The sequence below is a fragment of the Ambystoma mexicanum genome, chromosome 9 (genome assembly GCF_040938575.1).
Source record: "Ambystoma mexicanum isolate Mex_15411 chromosome 9, UKY_AmexF1_1, whole genome shotgun sequence".
In the NCBI taxonomy this organism is placed as follows: Eukaryota; Metazoa; Chordata; class Amphibia; order Caudata; family Ambystomatidae; genus Ambystoma; species Ambystoma mexicanum.
The window spans coordinates 852,952,696-852,973,270 of record NC_090931.1 but is presented as its reverse complement, the minus strand read 5'-3'; the positions used below and the strand labels follow the sequence as shown (position 1 = coordinate 852,973,270).

Genomic DNA, 20,575 nt, shown 5'->3' with positions numbered 1-20,575 from the left:
CAAATAACGATGTGGCCTTATATAGTGTCCTGCCGCCATTGTTGTTCGCCTCGCTGTGCGTGGCTCTGTAAAAGAGGATGGGTTATTCGCGGGATAGCAAGGCAGGCAGCACGGGAGTCTCTGGTGTTGGTGGGTCCAATCGGAAGTACCTGCTCCCTGTTTGTCGGTGCCCTTCCCAGTGGCGGACTGGGAACCAAAAGAAGCCCTCAAAATATTTTTTAAAGTAGCCCCATATTACTAATTTTCTGCAAGCCCAACCCTTTTCCCATGAGAACATTTGTAAATAAAATAGGATTAAAACACAAAACGAGGCCCAGGGTACAGAGGCCTACCGGGAGAGCTCCAGAGTTCCCTATAGGCTAGTCCACCCCTAGTCCTTCCATGGGAGTGGCAGAGTCGTTTGCGAATATGATATCCCGAGGGGAGTGGCCAGGGTTTGGCCGTTAAGGTAGAAAAGCGTGACAGACCTGAAATTAGGCGCTGTGCTCAAAGCTTGGCTGAACCCCTGTGAGAATGCATAGGCTTGCGATGGCCGTCAATGTGAGACGTTCATGTGTGGTAGGGGAGGATTTAGACAATGGTTGGCTAGTTGGGGGCAGGGGGTAGTCCAATGAGGTAAGGGTAATGGAGGGGCAGAGGTTAGACATCGAATGCTTATTGATTGTTCTTATTGTTTGTGTGCAATATTGTGCGTATAAGCAGCAGGACACATATTGCCTAAGTGGGAAAATGCATTATTTAAATGCACTTTTGTACCGTGGCAGTGCATTAGGACAAGGGGAAACATTGCCCTACTGCAAGCGTGCATTGAAAGAATACATGTTTGCACCAGAGCATCGTTGACCTTAGTGCTAATTCCACACAAGTTGAACTTGCTCGGTTGCAAGGTTTCTGCAATAAGGCCCCAGAATGCAGTGGTCATTTCATGTACTCAGAACAATCACATTGTTTGTTTACAAAATGCTGAGTGATGTGTCAGCAACAGCCACCTGTTTCTGAAATACAATAAGTGATCACAGGTGCTAATGGGAAGCTGTGTCTTCTAATTGACACACACACACACACACACAAAGCATGTATTATTCTCATTGCGAAAGTAGCATGGGATGGATGCACATTACATGACTCCACATGCGTTTTCGCTAACGATGGAATAACCTGTATATGTTCATGTGTCAGTAGGTGCTCTTTATGACACAGAATGGGTGATCACATAGCAGGCCAGGGATGGCATAGACACAGAAATAGACAGCATTATGCTTGACACATCTCGAGCAGGCATGTAGATATTGGTCAAACCGCAGCCCCGCTCACGTCCAAGTGCATGGTGGAGTGATGCGCACCTGTGTGCTCTATCAGACTACATTGTCTTCGGACCAGGTTTACGCATGGCAAGATAGGGGATTCTAAGTGCATTTCCAAACACACGGAACCACAGTACATGAGGTTTAGTATGCACCACTCTGCGGTACCCCAAATGCAGCAACCCGTACATTTCCACTGGACAGAACCCATGGCTACCTGCAGGCAGTGCTCTTTGCTTGCAGAGTGCCGAAGGCCAGAGACGACCGGATGCACTGCCAGTTTGAAGTGGCACCATGTGGAGGCCTCCACTTGACTCTGTAGAAGGATCTGAGCCACAGTTGCGTGGGGGCGAGCCGCAAGAAATGCCGCCCGCCCTCTGGTTCCGCAGGTACTTTGAGCCATTTTGGTCTTAGAGTGCCAGCAAAATCTGGACAGGCCACACCCCATTTAACTCAGCTGTGTTCTCGGGTGGTCATTTTTGCAGGTCCCATAGGTCACAGACCTGCCTTGCTGGGGACCTGGGATGGAAGGAGGCAAAGAGGTCCCTCCATGGTGGAGTGGGGATGTAATCTGGTGTATTACGTGAAATTACATTGCTACTGGATCCTTGGTGTATTTTTCCATGCAGGCACGTGGGAAAGGATTGCATTCCAAGCAAACATAATAGTACACACAAGCGTATCACACACATGGTTTCGTGATTGAAAGATGAAACTTCGCTGAAATGGATTTGTTGGCATGTGTCATGGGGTCGCATATTGTATGACCACACATAAACCACAAGGACGTGGATTTTCCAACAAATCAAATTCAGAAGAAAGAACATTTGCCTAAGTGTTGTCTGTTTCTGAAAGCAATTGAGGTACAGGTAACTTGGAAGTGTGTCCGTTTCAATTAAGTTTCCATATGTACTAAATCACATATGTAACAATCGAATCAATTAGGCCCATGCATGTGTCGGTTTTTATTCTGCAGTACTGTGAACAGAATTCTTGTAGGTTTCTCTCACTTATCCATTTATATCCAAATAGTTAAAACAAACTTGCAGACTTGTTATCAAGACAAAGGCCAATGTGAAACAGTGAAAAACTGACAATTCATTGAGTGAGGTCTGTAACATCTGATGAGAGTGTGTGTGAGGGAGTGTGAGTGTGATCTATAACATCTGATGAGTCGTTCCTTGGTTACATCAAAATGTGTTTTCAATGATGATTTTGTTACTATGGACCCTAAACCCTGGCATTCAATATGTATTCCCCTGGAGGCACCTGATCAGTCCGGTTAGAGCATTCCCTGTCTAGTGTCCCCGATCTCAAAATATGTAGAGTTCACATAACTGTTGAAATACAATATTTCTAGATGCACTTTTTTATTTCTAATGTATTCATTTTTAAGGATTGGTAACCTTTATCTAGCTTTAATTAACCCGTGGACCAGTACTGACCCATTATTTATCCCTAGGGTCAATCATGCCATTTACATCATTTACCCATCGGGATTTAATTAGCTAAATCAAAGTCACAGGCCTCCCTGCAAAAATACACTTTGCACAGTTCCATGAATCAGGGTTTGTGTCTGCCGTGCAAAGTCACTTTTCAGCAGGGCAAAGTCACTTTGAACCATGCAAAACATTCCATGAATTGGGCCCTGTATGTACATGTGTGTATGTGGCATGTGATCTATTATTTTCTTAAATTGTACCAGCTTATCTAATACATTAGTATATGTGTCTATATGTGTGGGACTCTGGTAGTATGTGTGCTTACACACCTCCCCCTATCTCCTGAAATCCACTTTACTGTTCAGCGTATGTTGCTTTGATAGAGGTTGGCGAGACTAAGGGCCGATTCATGGAATTTTGTGCACGGTTCAATGGGACTCTGCACTGCTGAAAAGTGACTTTGCACTGCCGCCACAAGCCCGGATTCATGGAACTGTACAAAGTGTATTTCTGCAGTGCAAAGTCAGTACAAAGTCAATGTTGCAGTACAAAATGACTTTACACTGCAAAAATACACTTTGCACAGTTGCGTGAAGTAGGGTGTGTGTCGGCAGTGCAAAGTCACTTTTCAGCTCTGCAAAGTCACTTTTCAGCTCTGCAAAGTCACTTTGACCCGTGCCAAAAATTCCATGGATCCTGTCCTAAGTGTCAAAAACTGTGCTCACTGACTAGGTTGTCCTCACAGGCATGGTTCTGAAAATCCATCTCAACAAAGTAGTTTAACTCCTGCCTGTAAGTCTGAGCTGCAAGGCAGGCCAATCCTCATATGCTGATGGCAGCAGTGATAAGAATAGTACCGGGTCAAGAAATCCCTTTCGTGCATGTTCATTAAGCGTTTTTGGTGTTCCACAGAGAACGATTTTCTGGGGGTGTTTAGCCCTGTTCACTGTACCAAGAACAGCAAAACAGAATGCAAGTGTGCAACACGGGTTTGCCCTACAGTCGGCGCTGCACACATCTTTCTGGTTGGCTAGTGGTCTCCTCAAAACTACGCTGTGTCCCATGCCACCAATGAAAGAGAAGGAATACCTCAACTTTAAATGATACCGTTTTATTGACATATTTCCTTATGTGCAATGCTTGCATGTTGGGCATAATAGGACGCCTGCATCCGACAAACTACAGTCACAGCAAGAGCCATATTGTAGTATTAAATAGAAGGGCATATTCAGGGTTCAGATATTTGGGGGGAACACGTGCATGTGGAATAATTCTAACAGTGGGGCGGGGGAATGCGGCGGGTTGGGACGATTGAGATTATATCACCCCTAAACCCCTACCATCAGACCTAAATCATTTGAACACAAGATCTTGTTTACCAAGTTTCCCATGGCAACAGGAAGATGCCATTGTGGCTGAGCTTTCAGACGACGAACCAAGAGGCCTGAGCTCAGCTCACATCCTGCCCACGTGCCCAGATTAAGTTGTCCTCTGGGATCATCTGCATGTCTCCATTGATCTGTGCTCCCTTATCTTCCTTCACCAGTGGGGTGCGGACAGATACAAGCAGCTCTCACCTGTACCCATTGGTCTGCGGGCCCCCGTTTACAATCTATCTCCAAGTCATCAGGTATGGTCACATGTCTTATACCGAAGTCATTTATAACGAATGCCCATATATCGAATCTTTGATCTCGAAAACATTTATAGTGAATGCATTTTTGTAAACTCCGGTTTCCCACCCCTGAAACCCCATCCCGACGTCTCCAAAACATATTTAACCCTTTACCCGACCCTAAATACATTCACTATAAAGGTTTTCAATATAAAATATTTGATACATGGCCATTCCATATAAAGGATTCGATATAAACACTGTATACCATCAGGTATTTGTCCTCACGTGCTTGCCGCTTCCACTTTTAGACACTGCCGTCAGGGCTTGTTGTGCGCAGGCCTCGCCTCCCTACGGGCGAGAGCGCTGAGCAGCAGATCCCATGGGTGCTGCCAGGTGGGAGAAGGGGGAGAAGCAGCTACAGAAAGCAAGAGGCACTCTCTATAGGATGAGCTATGTGCAGGCCTCCGCGAGTGCCAGGGAAAAGAGTCACAAGGAACACCTAAATACACACCTGCCTGCCTATTGACAATGTGCCGTGCCCCCTGGTATTAAAGGGAACACGAGGATATCGCGGTGTGTCTGCCACGGGAGTCTGCATGTCAGCCTGACTCCTCTACCGCAAAAGGTACAGTGGAGCCAAGTGCAATCTGTATGTCAGCATGTACAACCCGGCCACTTCCAGTATGTCTGTATACCCTGATGTATGTTCTCTCAAACAGAGATCCCTGCAGTCCTTGTGTCTGCCTGAACCCTTTGCTGCAGTTCACACTGGGTGTCAGTCAGATCGCCATGCAGCCGAAAGTGCAGTGTGGCTGTCAGCCCGAACCCTTTCGACCACACTGCATCCTACTGCATCCTGTATGTCAGCATTACCACCACACCTGTAAGGTATATTGCCATGGTTTAAAGTAGGACGGGGCTAACTGGGGCTGAGCCCCGTAGGTCCACCAAAACCTTACTCAAGCCAGGGCTCACATTACCCCAGACAACCCCGATAACCACTTTTCTTTACTTTCTGGATTCAAACCAACACGCTGCCAGTGACTTGCCAGTGTCACATTGCACTGTGCTATTACTTAGTTGGTGTATTTAGTTTGTTTCATTCATAGACTGCTTGCCACATGAAGTCCATAACGGGATTTATGTGTCAAGCAGTATATTGTATAAAGCAAAAGAAAACGTGCACCTATGAAATAGCACAGTGCACTGCTGCACTGGTTTGTCTGCGGCAGGGCTCGGGTTGGAAAGCCTAGCATGGGACAAAGCAATGATTGGTATTATCCGTGCTGGGGATTCGACCCCCAGCCCGCAGATAACCAGCCAGTGTCACATGACACTGCTATTTCGTAGGCGCTGGGTTCCATTGGTTTCATTCAATTGACTGCTTGACACAGTCTGTTGAACTACAAAATTAACTGAGCACCAGTGAAACAGCACAGTGCAATTCGTCTTGTCACCAGCAGGACTGCGGTGGATGTCCAGCGAAAGACAATAAAACAAAAAAAAGTAACAGACAACTTTTGTTTTTTATTGTCGTGTGCTGGGGACACTTTAGTCCACACAGCCCCATTCTAGCCCCCCTCGATTTCTCACCCCACTTAAAGCACTGTGTGGTACTCTCCAGTGCAGCCTCTATTACAGGCTTACACTATGCTATACGGTACATAAGTACAGACCTCGTGACATCGACCATCTCTCAGCCAACCAGGGGGCTCGAAAAGCGAGCTTTACCTCCTGGTATTGTCCACCTTTCCGGCTCTGTGATCTTCAAGTTCACTCCTCCCGCCTTAACGTGCAAACCCTTGTGTCCTCTCCCCACCAAATCCCGCACTGGCAGCCACAACGCAGCACAGCAACACTGCACTCACTGCCACCCTGCATTCGCCTTACCATGTCACCGCCTCTGCCCCAAGTCAGCCCTTTCCCTTCATCGATTGCCTCCATGGCAGCCATTTACTTGTCAAGCAGCTGCTGGGCCATGTCACAACTTTCCACAACTTTGAAGAAGAAGCTATTTGCACCGCCGATAAGGTTCTGCGGTAATAGTGGCTATCACTCCCTCAGCGGGCAGCATTACTGCTTGGAAATGGTGCCATGGCCCAGGTTAAGACAGCTCACCTCCGGTAGGGCCGGCCTTAGAGGCAGCAGCGCCCTGGGCGAATTGGTCAACAGGGGGACGGGGAGGGGGCTTTGGGGATGGGGTCAGGATGCACCACATTTGTTTTGTCCCTCCTTGCTCCGGTGCCTCGCATGAGCATCCTATTCCAATGAAAAACTCCTCATTCCCGCGTCGAAGCAGGGAGGTAATCATCATGTGAATAGGGTGCTGTGAGCACCCTATTGTTATTAAATGCACCCACATTGCAGGCGCATTTAATAACATACGGGTGCCTGCCGCGCCTTCTCCCACTACGCCAGCTCTGGGGAGCCCTTAAAAGACTCCCCAGAGCTGGCATGGCGGGGGCTAATCATGCCCTCTGGGGCCATGTGGCCCCAGGCGGTTGCCCGTCCCGCCCTGCCCTAAGGACGGCTCTGCCTCCAGGGCTATTGCTCAAGTATGTCCCGGTGCAGTCTGTGTTTCAGTTCCCCACACATTACACTGGACCCAGTCCAGGGTAGCTATGCCTGTCAGCCTAATATACATAGTAGTGTATGTATACTAGATGCCACTGCACTGAGTATGAAAATAATACAAATCCTAAACAATTAAAATGTATAAGGTTTAGTCGGATGGACCTGTCGAGCATTATATTGATCAAGAATGGGGATAGCGGATTATTCTTAAATGTATTCTCGCCTAAACAGTGTACCCCCAAAGCTAGACATCTGAAATGTAGTTAGCATCTAACGTGCTGATTGGTCGCTTGGCAAGCAGCTGCTGTGTCAGTATTGGGACCGCACAGCTGTAATGCTATTGAGAGCGGTAGCAAAAATTGCACGCTGTAGATAATAGGGAAGTCATCATATCACTGGTGTGTGTGGACGGATGATAGTGCGGCGCGATCATTTTCTCCCACGCAATGTGATGAGGAGATACAGAATCTAGGCTGATCATGGCACCAGACTGGAATGGCCCAAACCGCAGGTGTGGGCGAGATTGCTCTTGATGGGCGGCAGTGTTGGGAGATGGATCCCTGGTCTGAACTGATGTCCTGTGTTAGAAAGAGAAGGGGCCATGCACTGCCCAGCCTCACCCTTCGCATAGTACAATGATAATCCAGTGACATTTTGTTCATAGCTCAATTTCTCCCAGGCTAGGTATGTGCTGTTCAGGCAATTATGCCTTTATCACTTTGCATTCTGGTACAGGTAGTTTTTAAATGCCTTTCATAACTGCAGAACTAAGAGTACCCGAAATTAGAATTATTAGTCTTATGAGCTAAAACAACCCACAAACTTGCGGAACACCTCACACCTGCTATGCAAGAATGTGACATTTCCTGAGGTGTGCGGCTTTGGGGGCTAGGTGGGTGGGTCATGTCATATTGCTCCCCATGAGACACGTGAAGACTGTATATCATGATAATGCTTTCTGCATACTGTCGTGATGTGTCCTTGTGCATTAAAACCTTGTCCTTGCCTTCAAAAACCCCACTGTATGATACCCATTGTTGGAGCTCTGATCACAACTGTCGAGAAAGGGCGTTGGTGATTGTAACGTTGGTTCTCTTATGTTCCCTTTGCAGCAAATTCAGTGAAACTGGAAATACAAAGTGACGAAGAGCTGGACCGAAAGCCTCTGAGCCGCGACGGCAGAATCCCGAACCACGACGAGGGCAGCAGCCCGGAAGAGCCACTCTCGGAGAGCAATGGCTTGGCCGATGGCAGAGACAGCCAGGAGCTGTCCCTGGAGGGAGGAATACGGCTTCCGAATGGTAAACTGAAATGTGACGTCTGTGACATGGTTTGCATTGGCCCCAATGTGCTTATGGTTCATAAACGGAGCCACACTGGTAAGCAGCCGCAAGCAGAACCCCTGACTGCCTTCAGCATCTGGTGTTAATATTACCTGACACTGTTCTCTTGTCATCTGCTTTTCTTTTGGTGTTGGTCGAGTGCTCACAGTAGTGAGAAGGAAAGGGCGTGGGATATGGACTTCGAATGATCTCTAGTTGCATGCTGACCTGACACAGTTCCTGCTACTAACATAGGTGGCAATGCCTCATACATATATTAGCCAATGACAAAGAACACAGTCTGAAGCTACACCGGGAAACATTTTTTGTTTGCACTGCCGGGGAAATGGCTGGCCTTTGAAAGTTAGTTTCTCTATTGGTGTGATATTATGGGAAAAGTAAAGATAAATGGGAAGACCCAGAATCATTCATGAGGGTTATCTGACCCCGGGAAAGATGAGCGGGAGAGAGGTATGATCAAGGAGAGATGGGTTTCACCAGTGGGAGAACGGCGGATGGGTGGAACATGTCTCACTATGGATTTGTCACTGGATGCAATCTGACTACGTTGATGACCAATGGCAGATCAAGATTATCATTGCAAGACGAGCTTATCCAATGGGGAAGGGAGGATTATTGAGACATATTCTTTCTGCCAAATGGTCATCAATCTTCCTAGATGATCAATGGGGAATATCTTAGTTCAGATTCATCATTGGCAGTTGTCTCCACCAATTTTGCGTACTGCCTCTCTGGCGCACCTCTGCCCCAAGCCTCTTCACCAAGTTGATGGCGGTAGTCGCAGCAGATCTGAGGGGATTGATTCACAGCTTTCCCTCCATTGACTATTGGCTGCTCAGAGCTCATTCTCCTGAACAGGCTCTGCAACATCTCAAAAGCACCTGCCACTCTCTCCACAATCTGGGCTTCTCCCTCAATTACAAGAAGTCTCACATGACTCCATCTCAAATGGTTCAATTCATTGGGGGGTCTGGGACTCTTCCTCATGGAAGGCTTTGCCTCCCTAGTTGAGGGCTCAACATATCTTGCAGATGGTAATAACATTTCAAAATGCCCAATATCTACCAGCATTTGATTACCTCTGTAGTCTGAAACACAGGGACGTCATTTCACCAAAATGTCAGGGGTAGCGGAAGTGACATCACATGGCCCTTGACCTCTGATAACACCACAGGAAGTGATGTCATTTGACTCCACCTTGAAGTGACATCACAGGAAGTGATGGTACACAACCTTTCTCCCCTTGACAAAACCGGAAGTGGCATCACATAGCCTTATTTCTAAGTACACTACAAAAAATGTGGTTACGGTATCACTAAAGTGATATACATTTCATCCAAGAATGGATCACCATATGTATCGTTAATATCAGTGCGTATAGGCCCACATTACCAAATTACTGTGAATGCAAGCAGACGTCCAAGGCCTAACGATATGATGTGTTATTATATAACACTTACACCTAAGCGCTTCATATAGAACAAATGTACATACAATATCATCCAACCTCAGAAGGATGAAAGGGTGAGTTGACCTTGCCGGGATTCGAACCTCCAGCCTGCAGATCACACACATTGCAGCAGTGAGCCCTCAACCCACTGAGCTATCTTACTGGCTATAGCTATCAGATAACCGGCCACTCCCGAAACAAAGAGACACACGACCCTAGCCACAACCCAGGAGCCTCAACTAAAAAAAAAAAAAAAGATTTCAAAACAAAAATCTTTTTAGGGGTAGCAAGGGTGATGACAGGTAGCAAGGGAGACCTCAGAGGTCGCAGGTGAGACCCCTGGTGACCTCTAAATGATGTCTCTGCTGAAACATGGACAGCAGTCGTTTCAAACTCAAAGATTCATTCCATCAAAATGCTCTCCAGGAGATACGAGGTCGATGGCACCTGCAAATTGAGAAAACATGCTGCCCCTTGCACCACCACATTTAAAACGCTCTGCCACTGCAAGGCGGCCTGGAGGCACCAGGTGCCATCTATGTGCTGGTGTGGCGAGAGAGAGAGAGAGCGTGGCATCACGCACAGAATGACAGCCGGAACTTTGGGATGGGACGGTGATGCGTTCAGAAAGAAAAGATCAGAATCATCTCTCTACTAGATCCCACTATGAACAATGCAAGTTTCCATGCTTCTTTTTGGCACTGGTCATCTACTAACGCAATATGGAGTCATCTTTCCCCAGGCGAGACAAAGAAGGCTGCTCTGCCAACCTTGATTTCTGAGGTGCCAACATGCATGTGTGTGAAACTTGGCTCATTTCCATGGAGGCTGGCAAGGCTTTCCTCAATTAATCAAACAAGTCTCAGTTACATATTTCCACCCTCTTCAACACGGGTATCAAGAAAGCAAGTAACGCCGGCCTGCCTATCTTCTCAAATGCATCCTATTGCCAATGCAGGAACCTGCTGTTGTTTCTGTATTTCAGCTTCAAAACCTATTCTGGCTAAAATACAATCTTGGGCGTCTTACTTAATGCAACTAAAACACATAAGTGCTACTGGTCCGCCAAATCAATCGAACCATTCCCTCCCTGGGAGACTCAGAACCATTGGGAGATATAGGAACTCCAGCTCTTCAGCCATTGCTCGCGGTATTGCATGGGCGTTCCATTCCACGCCTTACGGAAGAGTGGTGGAGTCTAAATCTGGCATTGCTAGACACTCGCCAACAGAGGTTGGCTTGAAATGTACACATACATGTGGGTTCAATGCATCGATCAATCAATAGAAATGGTTTATAGTGATATTTTCGAATTTAATCATTTCAAATACATTAATTTCGAATCAAAAATGTCGAAAATAAATGTTGAATTTATTTATTTATTTATTTTATTTTTTTAATGGGGGGGTCCCCCAACCCCCTGTTTTTTTTAATAACCCTTTTTTTTTTACTAGCCAAACCCCACAAAAACATATAAAATAAAAAAATAAATATTGGACATTTTTTTTTCAACATTATTTTTTTCGAAATTAATGCATTCGAAATCATTTATTCGACATTTTAACTGCACACTGAAGGGAAGTGCCCACCACGTTCCAATTCTTGCAAGTTTTAATCACTGATTTCCTTACATGCTGTGAGTTAAGTCCGTAAGTTTTAGTCTCCCTAACTTTTGCCACTTTTCCCCTTTCCCGCTCTTCTTGACCCCACACACCATGGTCTGGATGCCATCCTGTTCAGTGTCACAATTCACATCTACGCGGACCAAGCTAGGTGCTTTAAAACAGCTAGAAAAGACAATCTGTGTGTCAAAGGTTTTCAGGAAAGGTGCCCATGTTAGGAATGCAGGGTCCACAGTGACTAAGAAATGCACATTCCTTGTCCTCGCCCCTCCCCCTATTTTCCCCCACAATTGTGAAATTTACTTTGTAAGAGAGAAAGGCAAAGAGGGCTGCAGCTTGTGTTTGATGGAATGTGTATGTTACTGATAAATCACTAAACACGTGAAGGCTTAGTGATCAGCTGTTGCAGCGGTAATGATCAAAGCCGAGTTCACTGTAGTATCATACCTGTTCACTGAAGTATCATGCCTGTTCACTGAAGTATCATGCCTGTCGTAGTCCCAGAGCTGGAAATGGAACCTATTTACTGTGGGATCCCACCAGCGACGTGGAGAAGGGAATGGGCTGGAGAGTTTGTTGTCACCCTCCCAATATACATTTGCCTCTCAGAAGCTTAATCGCAAACACCTGGAAAATAACTCAATAGAGGAGCGTTTCGTATCATTTCACAGTCAAACTATAAAAAGTGGCCACCTTTGAAGCCTAAAAAGCTGGATTTAAATATGGCCTGCTGAGCACAATACTAACAAGCGTTTTCACAGGCATTCTGATCAAAGGTTCAAGTGGTCTTGTGGGTAAGTTCCTTCCCCTGGTCCTAACCACTGGGGCTCGAATCATGGCTTCTGAACGCACTAAACCAATGAATCAGTAGAAAGCTGCAGCTGGAGTTTTCCGGATCCCGGAATCATTCTTTTGTGGGATCCCAGATCCAGGAAAATCTGTTCCACAGTCCAGCATTGAGTATCCCTGTTTCTAATCCACAGTGATCCGGTATAGTGGCTCCCTCTCTACTCTTCTCTTTGCCAAGCTTCTTAGACATACATCGGCGATGTTGAGACTCTCGGTTGGGTGATACCAACTCTTGAACAAAGCTGCACCAAACAACTCTGTCTGAGTTCCCTTAAATAATAAACACATCCATTCGATGGATTTGCTTGACCTTTTCCCAAGTAAAATCAAAGCCCCGTCAATTAGGGAACCCTGGCAGCTGTGCCAGCCCCTGCCTGACAAGGTCAGCTATTCCATTAGTCTGAAATCCTACCAGCAATGCATTGGGGATTCTGGGAAAGAGGCCTTTTAAAGTGAGCCAAACCTTGTGGGCTACCATGTATAAGATGTTTCCTAATGGGACATGGGCTAAGTGCAGTCTGTTATTTCTGGTGTAGACATAGGGTATCCAGAGAGGCTGGCTTGGGCATTTAGAAATGTCCTGGTGGCCGGATGAAGACCAAATCTGACTTGGCTACTGGTTCTCCTTCTTTTCTGGCAACACCTATGGTCTGGCCAGCGCCGTTCATATCAGAAAAGGTGGTACTTTGTGTGAAAGTACATTTGATGGAAGATTGTAGGTGGACCGGCCACTATTAAAAGTGATGTATTCCGAGACAGTGCATAGAGAAAAGGATTCACTCCTGCCACGCATATGAGCATGCCATCACCAACAAAGCCACATATGGTGGCCCAGGTGCACCTCTAGTGTCTCTGGAATGGTCAGCTATGTGCCATACTCAGGACAATTACTTTTCATTAATTTGTTGGCAAAGCCCAGGCGCAGCAGTTCTCCATCAGCAAAGACATGTTCTGAGGTTCACTGGCAGCAGTGGCTGAAACACCTTCAGGCCTTTTCGTCTGGGACTGAACTAGATTAATTGGGTGCCAATTGGCAATGCCACCACACAATTCCTCTCGACTGCAGCCGCTAAGGGAATCATCAGAACCCCACTGAGACCCGTCACATCCCAACAGCAGCGCCCCAACAACGTCCCTGAATTTCTGCTCTGGAATATGAATGCATTTTTTCATGATTCAGAAATTTGCGTAAAAAATGCACCGTTCCGTTGCTCGGGAACCGAGCAAATGTTCACGTAAAAGGTGCAAAGGTGCACTGGTCCCAGTCTCTTACAGTAACCGACACTTACTTTCTGATGCACTCAGTAGGTTTGTCTCGGGAGGATAGCTCAGGGGCAACTTGCTCGCCTTGGAAGCAAGACAACACGGAGCTCCACAGGTTCGATCCCCGGGTCCGCGCTTAGAAGCCTCAGGGCATTAAGCACGTTATAAATAACCTGTCATATCCTATCACTAGCACGTGGCAGGGACGCCCCATTTCTAGCAGCCGTCATCCGCCTCTGACTAGTTTGAAGTAACCATCCACTCATGCCATTACCCTCGACCTCATCTTCACTCGGCCCGCCGGCCACTTCCCTGTGATTGCACTCACACAGGCTGATCCAGACTGAAGCACCACACAACACACTCCATCTTACATCAGTCAACACTTAGAGGCTTAAGCAGAGCACACGTCTCCAATCTGCTCCACACCAACACTACATCTGCAACAGTGACTGATTCGGCCCCAGCCTATTGGGCCATCGCTGGATTGGTCAACAGCCGTTGTCCTCTCTCACAGACTGTGTAGAGCCCAGCCAACACCGGATACATTATTTTGATTTGAATGAGGGAGAGTACTAGTGAGAGAAACCCTGAATGCCCAAGATCACAAAAGCTGTCAGCTGACCCTTGATGAATACAGATCTTTCGTCGAAACCCAGTGTATTATCTATCTACCAGTACCCCTGATCATAGGTATCCCTTTGGCGTTACTACTGGGGAAGATGTCCTGAATAGTTGCATCGTTAATGAGCACCCGCTTGTGCTGGGGGCTCTGCCCCCTTGTCATGCCACCCTTGATCTCGTCATCTTGTTATGTGTCGTCTTCCTCTATTGGCTCAGGTAATATTGCCATCAGATTCTTCGGCATCTCAACATTTTGTTGAGCAGGGGTTGTGGTGACAGTCATACCCAGTTAGTAGCATCCAGTGTTTCCCAGTGTAACCAGAGGCTGACAGATTGTGCATTATACCACACGAGAGGGTTGGAAGGTGCGAAGGAAAATTGGTTGCATAGGCATGTCACATCGCAAGAAAATGTGAAGTTGTACAATTTCTGCTTGTGCACTTTGTTAATACTGTTGACATGTTTCATTTTTATAGTGATGTTGTGGGTCTTAGTTCACTGTTGAGCATATTGTTCTGTGACATTTTGTTTCATACATTTCTTTGCGATATTTCCAAAATGCTTTTATTTACACATGTCTAATACTCAAAGGGCTGAAGCGTATTTGTAACATGACAAAAGCAGGTAGAAACACCTCGGTGTGTCAGTTCCAAGAGGGTAACACTTAGAAACGAGTGAACTGATAAACTACACACTGTAGAGTGGCAGTCAGAGGTTGTTGTAGGGTAGGGATTTCAGGTGTTGTCTGCAAGCCATCAAAGGTGAGGTCTGACACAATGTTTGAGGGTTCCTTCGATGGCTGGGGTCCAGCGACATCCTAGGCATGGCCATCAGGTGTTGGGACCTCCGGCTGTCATCCTGGACGGCATGTGCCTCCTGAGAATCGTTTAGGTCTTTGACAAGAATAGGGCGAGGACAGGAACAACTGAGCCCTTCAAATGTGGTTACCCTCATAGGGGACAATCGAGCCCTTCAAATGTGGTTATCCTCATAGGGTACACCTGAGCCCTTCAAATGTGGTATCCTCATAGGGAACAAATGAGCCCTTCAAATGTGGCTATCCTCATAGAGAACAACTGAGCCCTTCAAATGTGGTTATCCTCATAGGGAAAAACTGAGGCCTTCAAATGTGGTTATCCTCATAGGGTACAATCGAGCCCTTAAAATGTGGTTATTCTCTTAGGGAACAACTGAGCCCTTCAAATGTGGTATCCTCACAGGTAACAACTGAGCCCTTCAAATGTGCTTATCCTCATAAGGAACAACTGTGCCCTTCAAACGTGGTTATCCTCATAGGGAACAATCATTCCCTTAAAATGTGGTTATTCTCTTATGGAACAACTGAGCCCTTCAAATGTAGTACCCACTTAGGGAACAACTGAGCCCTTCAAATGTGGTTATTCTCATAGGGAACAATCGAGCCATTGAAATGTGGTTATTCTCTTACGGAACAACTGATCCCTTCAAATGTGGTTATCCTCTTAGGGAACATCTGAGCCCTTCAAATGTGGTTATCTTCATAGGCAACATCTGAGCCCTTAAAATGTAGTTATCCTCATAAGGAACATCTAAGCCCTTAAAATGTGGTTATCTTCATAGGGAACATCTGAGCCCTTAAAATGTGGTTATCTTCATATGGAACACCTGAGCCCTTAAAATGTGATTATCCCCATAGGGAACAACTGAGCCCTTCAAATGTGGTTATCAACATAGGAAGCAACTGAACCCTTAACATGTGATTATACTCATAGGGAACAACTGAACCCTTAACATGTGGTTATGCTCATAGGGAACAACTGAACCCTTAACATGTGGTTATGCTCATAGGAAGCCACTGAACCCTTAACATGTGGTTATGCTCACAGGGCTACAGCAAGCATGGCCCAGAGAGAACCTTTGAACAGTGCAAAGCTGTTATCTAATGCATGGCTCAGGTTCTGATTAAATGGAAAGTAGTCACTAAGCACAGGTGAATCTGAAAGGTGTGAAACACAAACAAGAGCACAATCCCATTCTTTTCCCTCTCAAAAACAGGGCCCACCTGTGCAGAAAGTAACATATCTAAGGTCTGCCTTTACCCGGGCATCTCTTTCCTCCACCAAATGAAAGCCATTGTGAAAGGTACCAACGCCAAACTCATGATGTTGGGAAGGGTTCTCCCGCTCTTACATGCAAAGCATTCTATCTAACCGCGGTATTGCCTTGCCTGCACTATCGTTGCATAGTCTACCCAATGACCAGTCTCAGCCTTTCTTTCGGAGAACATGGAAAACCAACCTTTTGAACAATCATCCACTAACCTCTCCAGGAAGAGTACCTGGGTGTTCAGAGCTCCACAAACTGCCCACAGGACATGGCAAGACTCCCCCAGCCTGAGGACAACCGACACCCCAGATCACTGACCGAACTCTCTTGTCCAGGGCGAGAGTCATCCACGAGGTCAAACGATTCCACAGACCAATCATTGCAGCAAGGTGGCTGCAAGGTGACATGTTTGCACTTACATTTCAGCAAATAATGAAATTAAAAAATTGGGCTCAGCCCTTCTGAAAGGTTATGTGTTGATGAATTGTTGTTCAGGCAGAACAGGCAGTATGAGAAGCAGTCACGTTTTCTGAGCTGAAACTGCAGATTGGAATGGCCGAAGGTTGGACATCTGTAGTCCGTCACATGTAGTTCAGGCCACCCATGTGCCACATCATGCAACGAGCATAACACAAACACGTTTACCTTCTCGCCTTTCAGCAAATTATAGTTGTCCGAGAAAATGTAGGTAACAAAGACCCCTTCCTAAAATTACATGAGATCCAACAAAGGAGTGTCTTCTACTCACTTGTGAGGCGTGGCTTTCTGCTTACTGGTCAAGTGTCACTTCCTCCTCACTTGAGAGAGGTGGCTTCCCCCTCACTTGTGAGGAGTGGCTTCTACCTCAGCTGTGAGTCAATTGTGAGTAGTGCCTTCCACCTCACTTGCAAGCCACTTGTGATGAGTAGCTTTCATCTCACTTGTGAGCTACTTGTGAGGAGTGGGTTCCCCCTCATTTGTGAGCCACTTATGAAGAATCACTTCCATCTCACTTGTGAGCTACTTGTGAGGAGTGGCTTTGATCTCATTTATGAGCTACCCCTGAGGAGTGACTTCCTCCTCACTTGTGAGGTGTAGCTTCCATCTCACTTGTGAGTTACTTGTGAGGAGTACCTTTCACCTCACTTGTGTGGAGTGGCTTCTACCTCACCTGTGAGTCAATTGTGAGGAGTGCCACCCACCTCACTTGCGAGCCACTTGTGAGCCACTTGCGAGGATTAGCTTCCACCTCACCTGTGAGCTACTTGTGAGAAGTGGCATACACCTCATTACTGAGTCACTTGTGCGTAGTGGCTTCCCCCTCACTTTTACACACTTGGGAGGAGTGGCTACCATCTCACCCGTGAGCCACTTGTGAGGAGTGCCTTCTTCCTCACTTGGGAGCTAATTGTGAGGAGTGCTTCTTCCTCACTTGTAAGCCACTTGTGAGGAATAGCTTCCTTCTCATGTGTGAGTTAATTGTGAGGAGTAGCTTTCACCGCACTTGTGAGCAGTGGCTTCTACCTCACCTGTGAGTCCATTGTGAGGAGCGCCGTCCACTTCACTTGTGAGCCACTTACAAGGAGTAGCTTCCATCTCACTTGTGAGATACTTGTGAGGAGTTGCGTACCCCTCATTTGTGAGCCACTTGTGTGAGTGGCATCCCCCTCACTTGTGAGGAGTGGCTTCCATCTCACTTGTGAGCCACTTGTGAGGAGTGGCTATTTCCTCACTTGGGAGCTACTTATGAGGAGTGCTTCTTCCTCACTGTGAGCTACCTGTGAAGATTTGCTTCCCCCTCACTTGTGAGCCACTTGTGAGGAATAGCTTCCATCTCATTTGTGAGTTACTTGTGAGGAGTAGCTTTCACCTCACTTGTGAGCAGTGGCTTCTACCTCACCTGTGAGTCAATTGTGAGGAGTGCCGTCCACTTCACTTGTGAGCCGCTTACAAGGAGTAGCTTCCATCTCACTTGTGAGATACTTGTGAGGAGTGGCGTACCCCTCATTTGTGAGGAGTGGCTTCCCCCTCACATGTGAGCTATTTGTGAGTAGTGCTTCCACCTCGCTTGTGACTGACTTGTGAAGAGTGGTATCCCACTAACTTGTGAGGAGTGCCCCCCAACTAACCTGTGAGCCACTTGTGAGGAATAGCTTCCATCTCATTTGTGAGTTACTTGTGAGGAGTAGCTTTCACCTCACTTGTGAGCAGTGGCTTCTACCTCTCCTGAGTCAATTGTGAGGATTGCCGTCCACTTCACTTGTGAGCCGCTTACAAGGAGTAGCTTCCATCTCACTTGTGAGATACTTGTGTGGAGTGGCGTACCCCTCATTTGTGAGGAGTGGCTTCCCCCTCACGTGTGAGCTACTTGTGAGGAGTGCTTCCACCTTGCTTGTGACCGACTTGTGAAGAGTGGCATCCCACTCACTTGTGAGGAGTGCCCTCCAACTAACATGTGAGCCACTTGTGAGGAGTAGCTTTCATCTCTCTTGTTCTGCCTAAACATTGATCCATCTAAACGTTGGTCATCATCCAGATGAGATAACAAGGAGCTGTCTCGAGTGTTACAGCCGTCTCTGTGCTGCTCTCCCATCCTTAGACCAAAGGTCATTGGCTTGTAGATGGAACAAATGAGGACCTCACTAGGCCTTGGGGTGGAAAACAAACAAACAAACTTCTGTGCGAAGGGTTTATTCCAAGATTCAACAGGCAAGAGCTGATTTAAGGGCCCAAAACGTTGCTAGGAACTTTTAGAACTTGTGCTGCCAGGCAGGCGGTACAGCATTCACCCATGAGGCCGGATGAAGAAAATTCCATTGGAACTTGTAACCGGTTATCAGAAAACCTTCCATGAATTGAGGGGGTAAGCACCCTTGTTGGGCTTTATTTCTAGAGGTGGAATGTGTCCTCACCCTATCATTGAATGCCACTGGTTAATTAGAGGGCCCAACGTGGAGCCACATTTTGGGGAGATTTGAATTGTAAGCCAAGTAAATGGGAAGTATTACCTGCGACGTGTGCTTCAATGGGTCTTCTCAAGAAACATAGTTCTGGATAGTTGGATGTGACGACACATATGAATTCCATGATGTCAAAAACAAAGACTGCGGTGAATACCTCATAAGTGGAATCCAGGAGTCTGCTTGTTCTAGCAATACTCCAAGGATATCAGACAGGAAGCATGCTGCCAATGATCAGGACGAAATCGAATGCGGAAATGCATGTGTGGAGTAACAGTGTTATCTGTCAGATCAGTGAGGCCTAGAGTGATCTTTCAGTCCATATGTTTGAGGCCATGTATTGTAATAATTGACTGTCATTGACTGTCACAACACACTCCTACAAGAAAACTAAGATTGCAAGACTCTTGTTTGCTTATAGTTCCAAGATTTAAGACGATCTCAATCGATGGAAGATCATTTGCCGTCCAGGCAGCAAACATCTCGAACCTTTACCGGTATATATCCACACCAGGACAGCATCCCATGTAGCTGTAGGAAAAATGTAAAGGCATAATTGTTCAGTCAAAAGGTGTGACTTTAGCTCGGCAGTCTATCACAACCGTCCATTTGCTGCTCTCTTCACTCCCATAGTGCCCAGCTGCCTTTGGGTGAATGATTGCACTTTATGAATCAGCAAACAAATACAGAACACAATAGAAACGAAGAGGAGAGCCTTTGCCATTGTGTTGTGTGACAAGAGTGTTGGTTATTATGCTCACAAAGATATGGATATTCTTAATGAAGACTTTGAACAGCAGACTTGAATGGGATCTGTTGATGAAATACTTCTGTATCTTTCTTGAATACTTTTTTCTCCTGTATGATGATAATATATCGTGTTAAAAACCACAGACGGTCACCTTCCAGTGATGAAGGCTTCCCCTCTCAACAGGGCTCATAACATAACAGGTGTATTTGTAAAGTGCACGTTCACCCCCAAAGGGATATCTTGGTGCTAATAATAACAGATGTTTATTGCTACCCAACTTAATGGTACTCATTTTGTCGATCTTGGAAGGATGAAGGGCTGAGTGGACCTGCTGGGATTCGAACCTTTGACCATGAGGTCAAACACAGGTACTTGTAGTGGATGCATTAGCCCACTGTGCCACAGACCCACTAAGCTTCGAGCAGTCATAGGAGGGTTTGTGTCTGCCATAAAATCGTCTAGTCTTTATTTGAGAAATGGTTTTGTGGGCCTCTTTAGTCGTGTACACCCTGAACAAACAAGAAGGAGCAAAGTTCTAGGATCCCTGCAGTAAGATCTCACATGGAGTGCCCCGCCATTTTGAGGCACGATGAACCACGGATGCTTTTGGTCATTAGAGCCTATGTCATGATTTAACACAGGACAGGAATAAAGCTGCAGACTGAAAGAACATCTCCAGTAAATGGTCTTGACCCTGAGGCTCTGGTTTCT

General features: G+C 46.4%; 1 protein-coding gene across 8 annotated transcripts in view; it reads left to right on the top strand.

Moving 5' to 3' along the window:
* Positions 1 to 20,575, top strand: part of IKZF2 (IKAROS family zinc finger 2) — a 203,926-nt gene that overhangs the window by 119,421 nt on the left and 63,930 nt on the right. For 6 of the 8 annotated variants that reach the window (XM_069615922.1, XM_069615926.1, XM_069615920.1 and 3 more), the window contains one exon: positions 8,051 to 8,317. In XM_069615922.1, the coding sequence (XP_069472023.1) occupies positions 8,051 to 8,317 (267 nt within the window). The remainder of the gene's footprint in view (positions 1 to 8,050; positions 8,318 to 20,575) is intronic. The other 2 variants (XM_069615927.1, XM_069615923.1) reach the window with 1 other exon arrangement.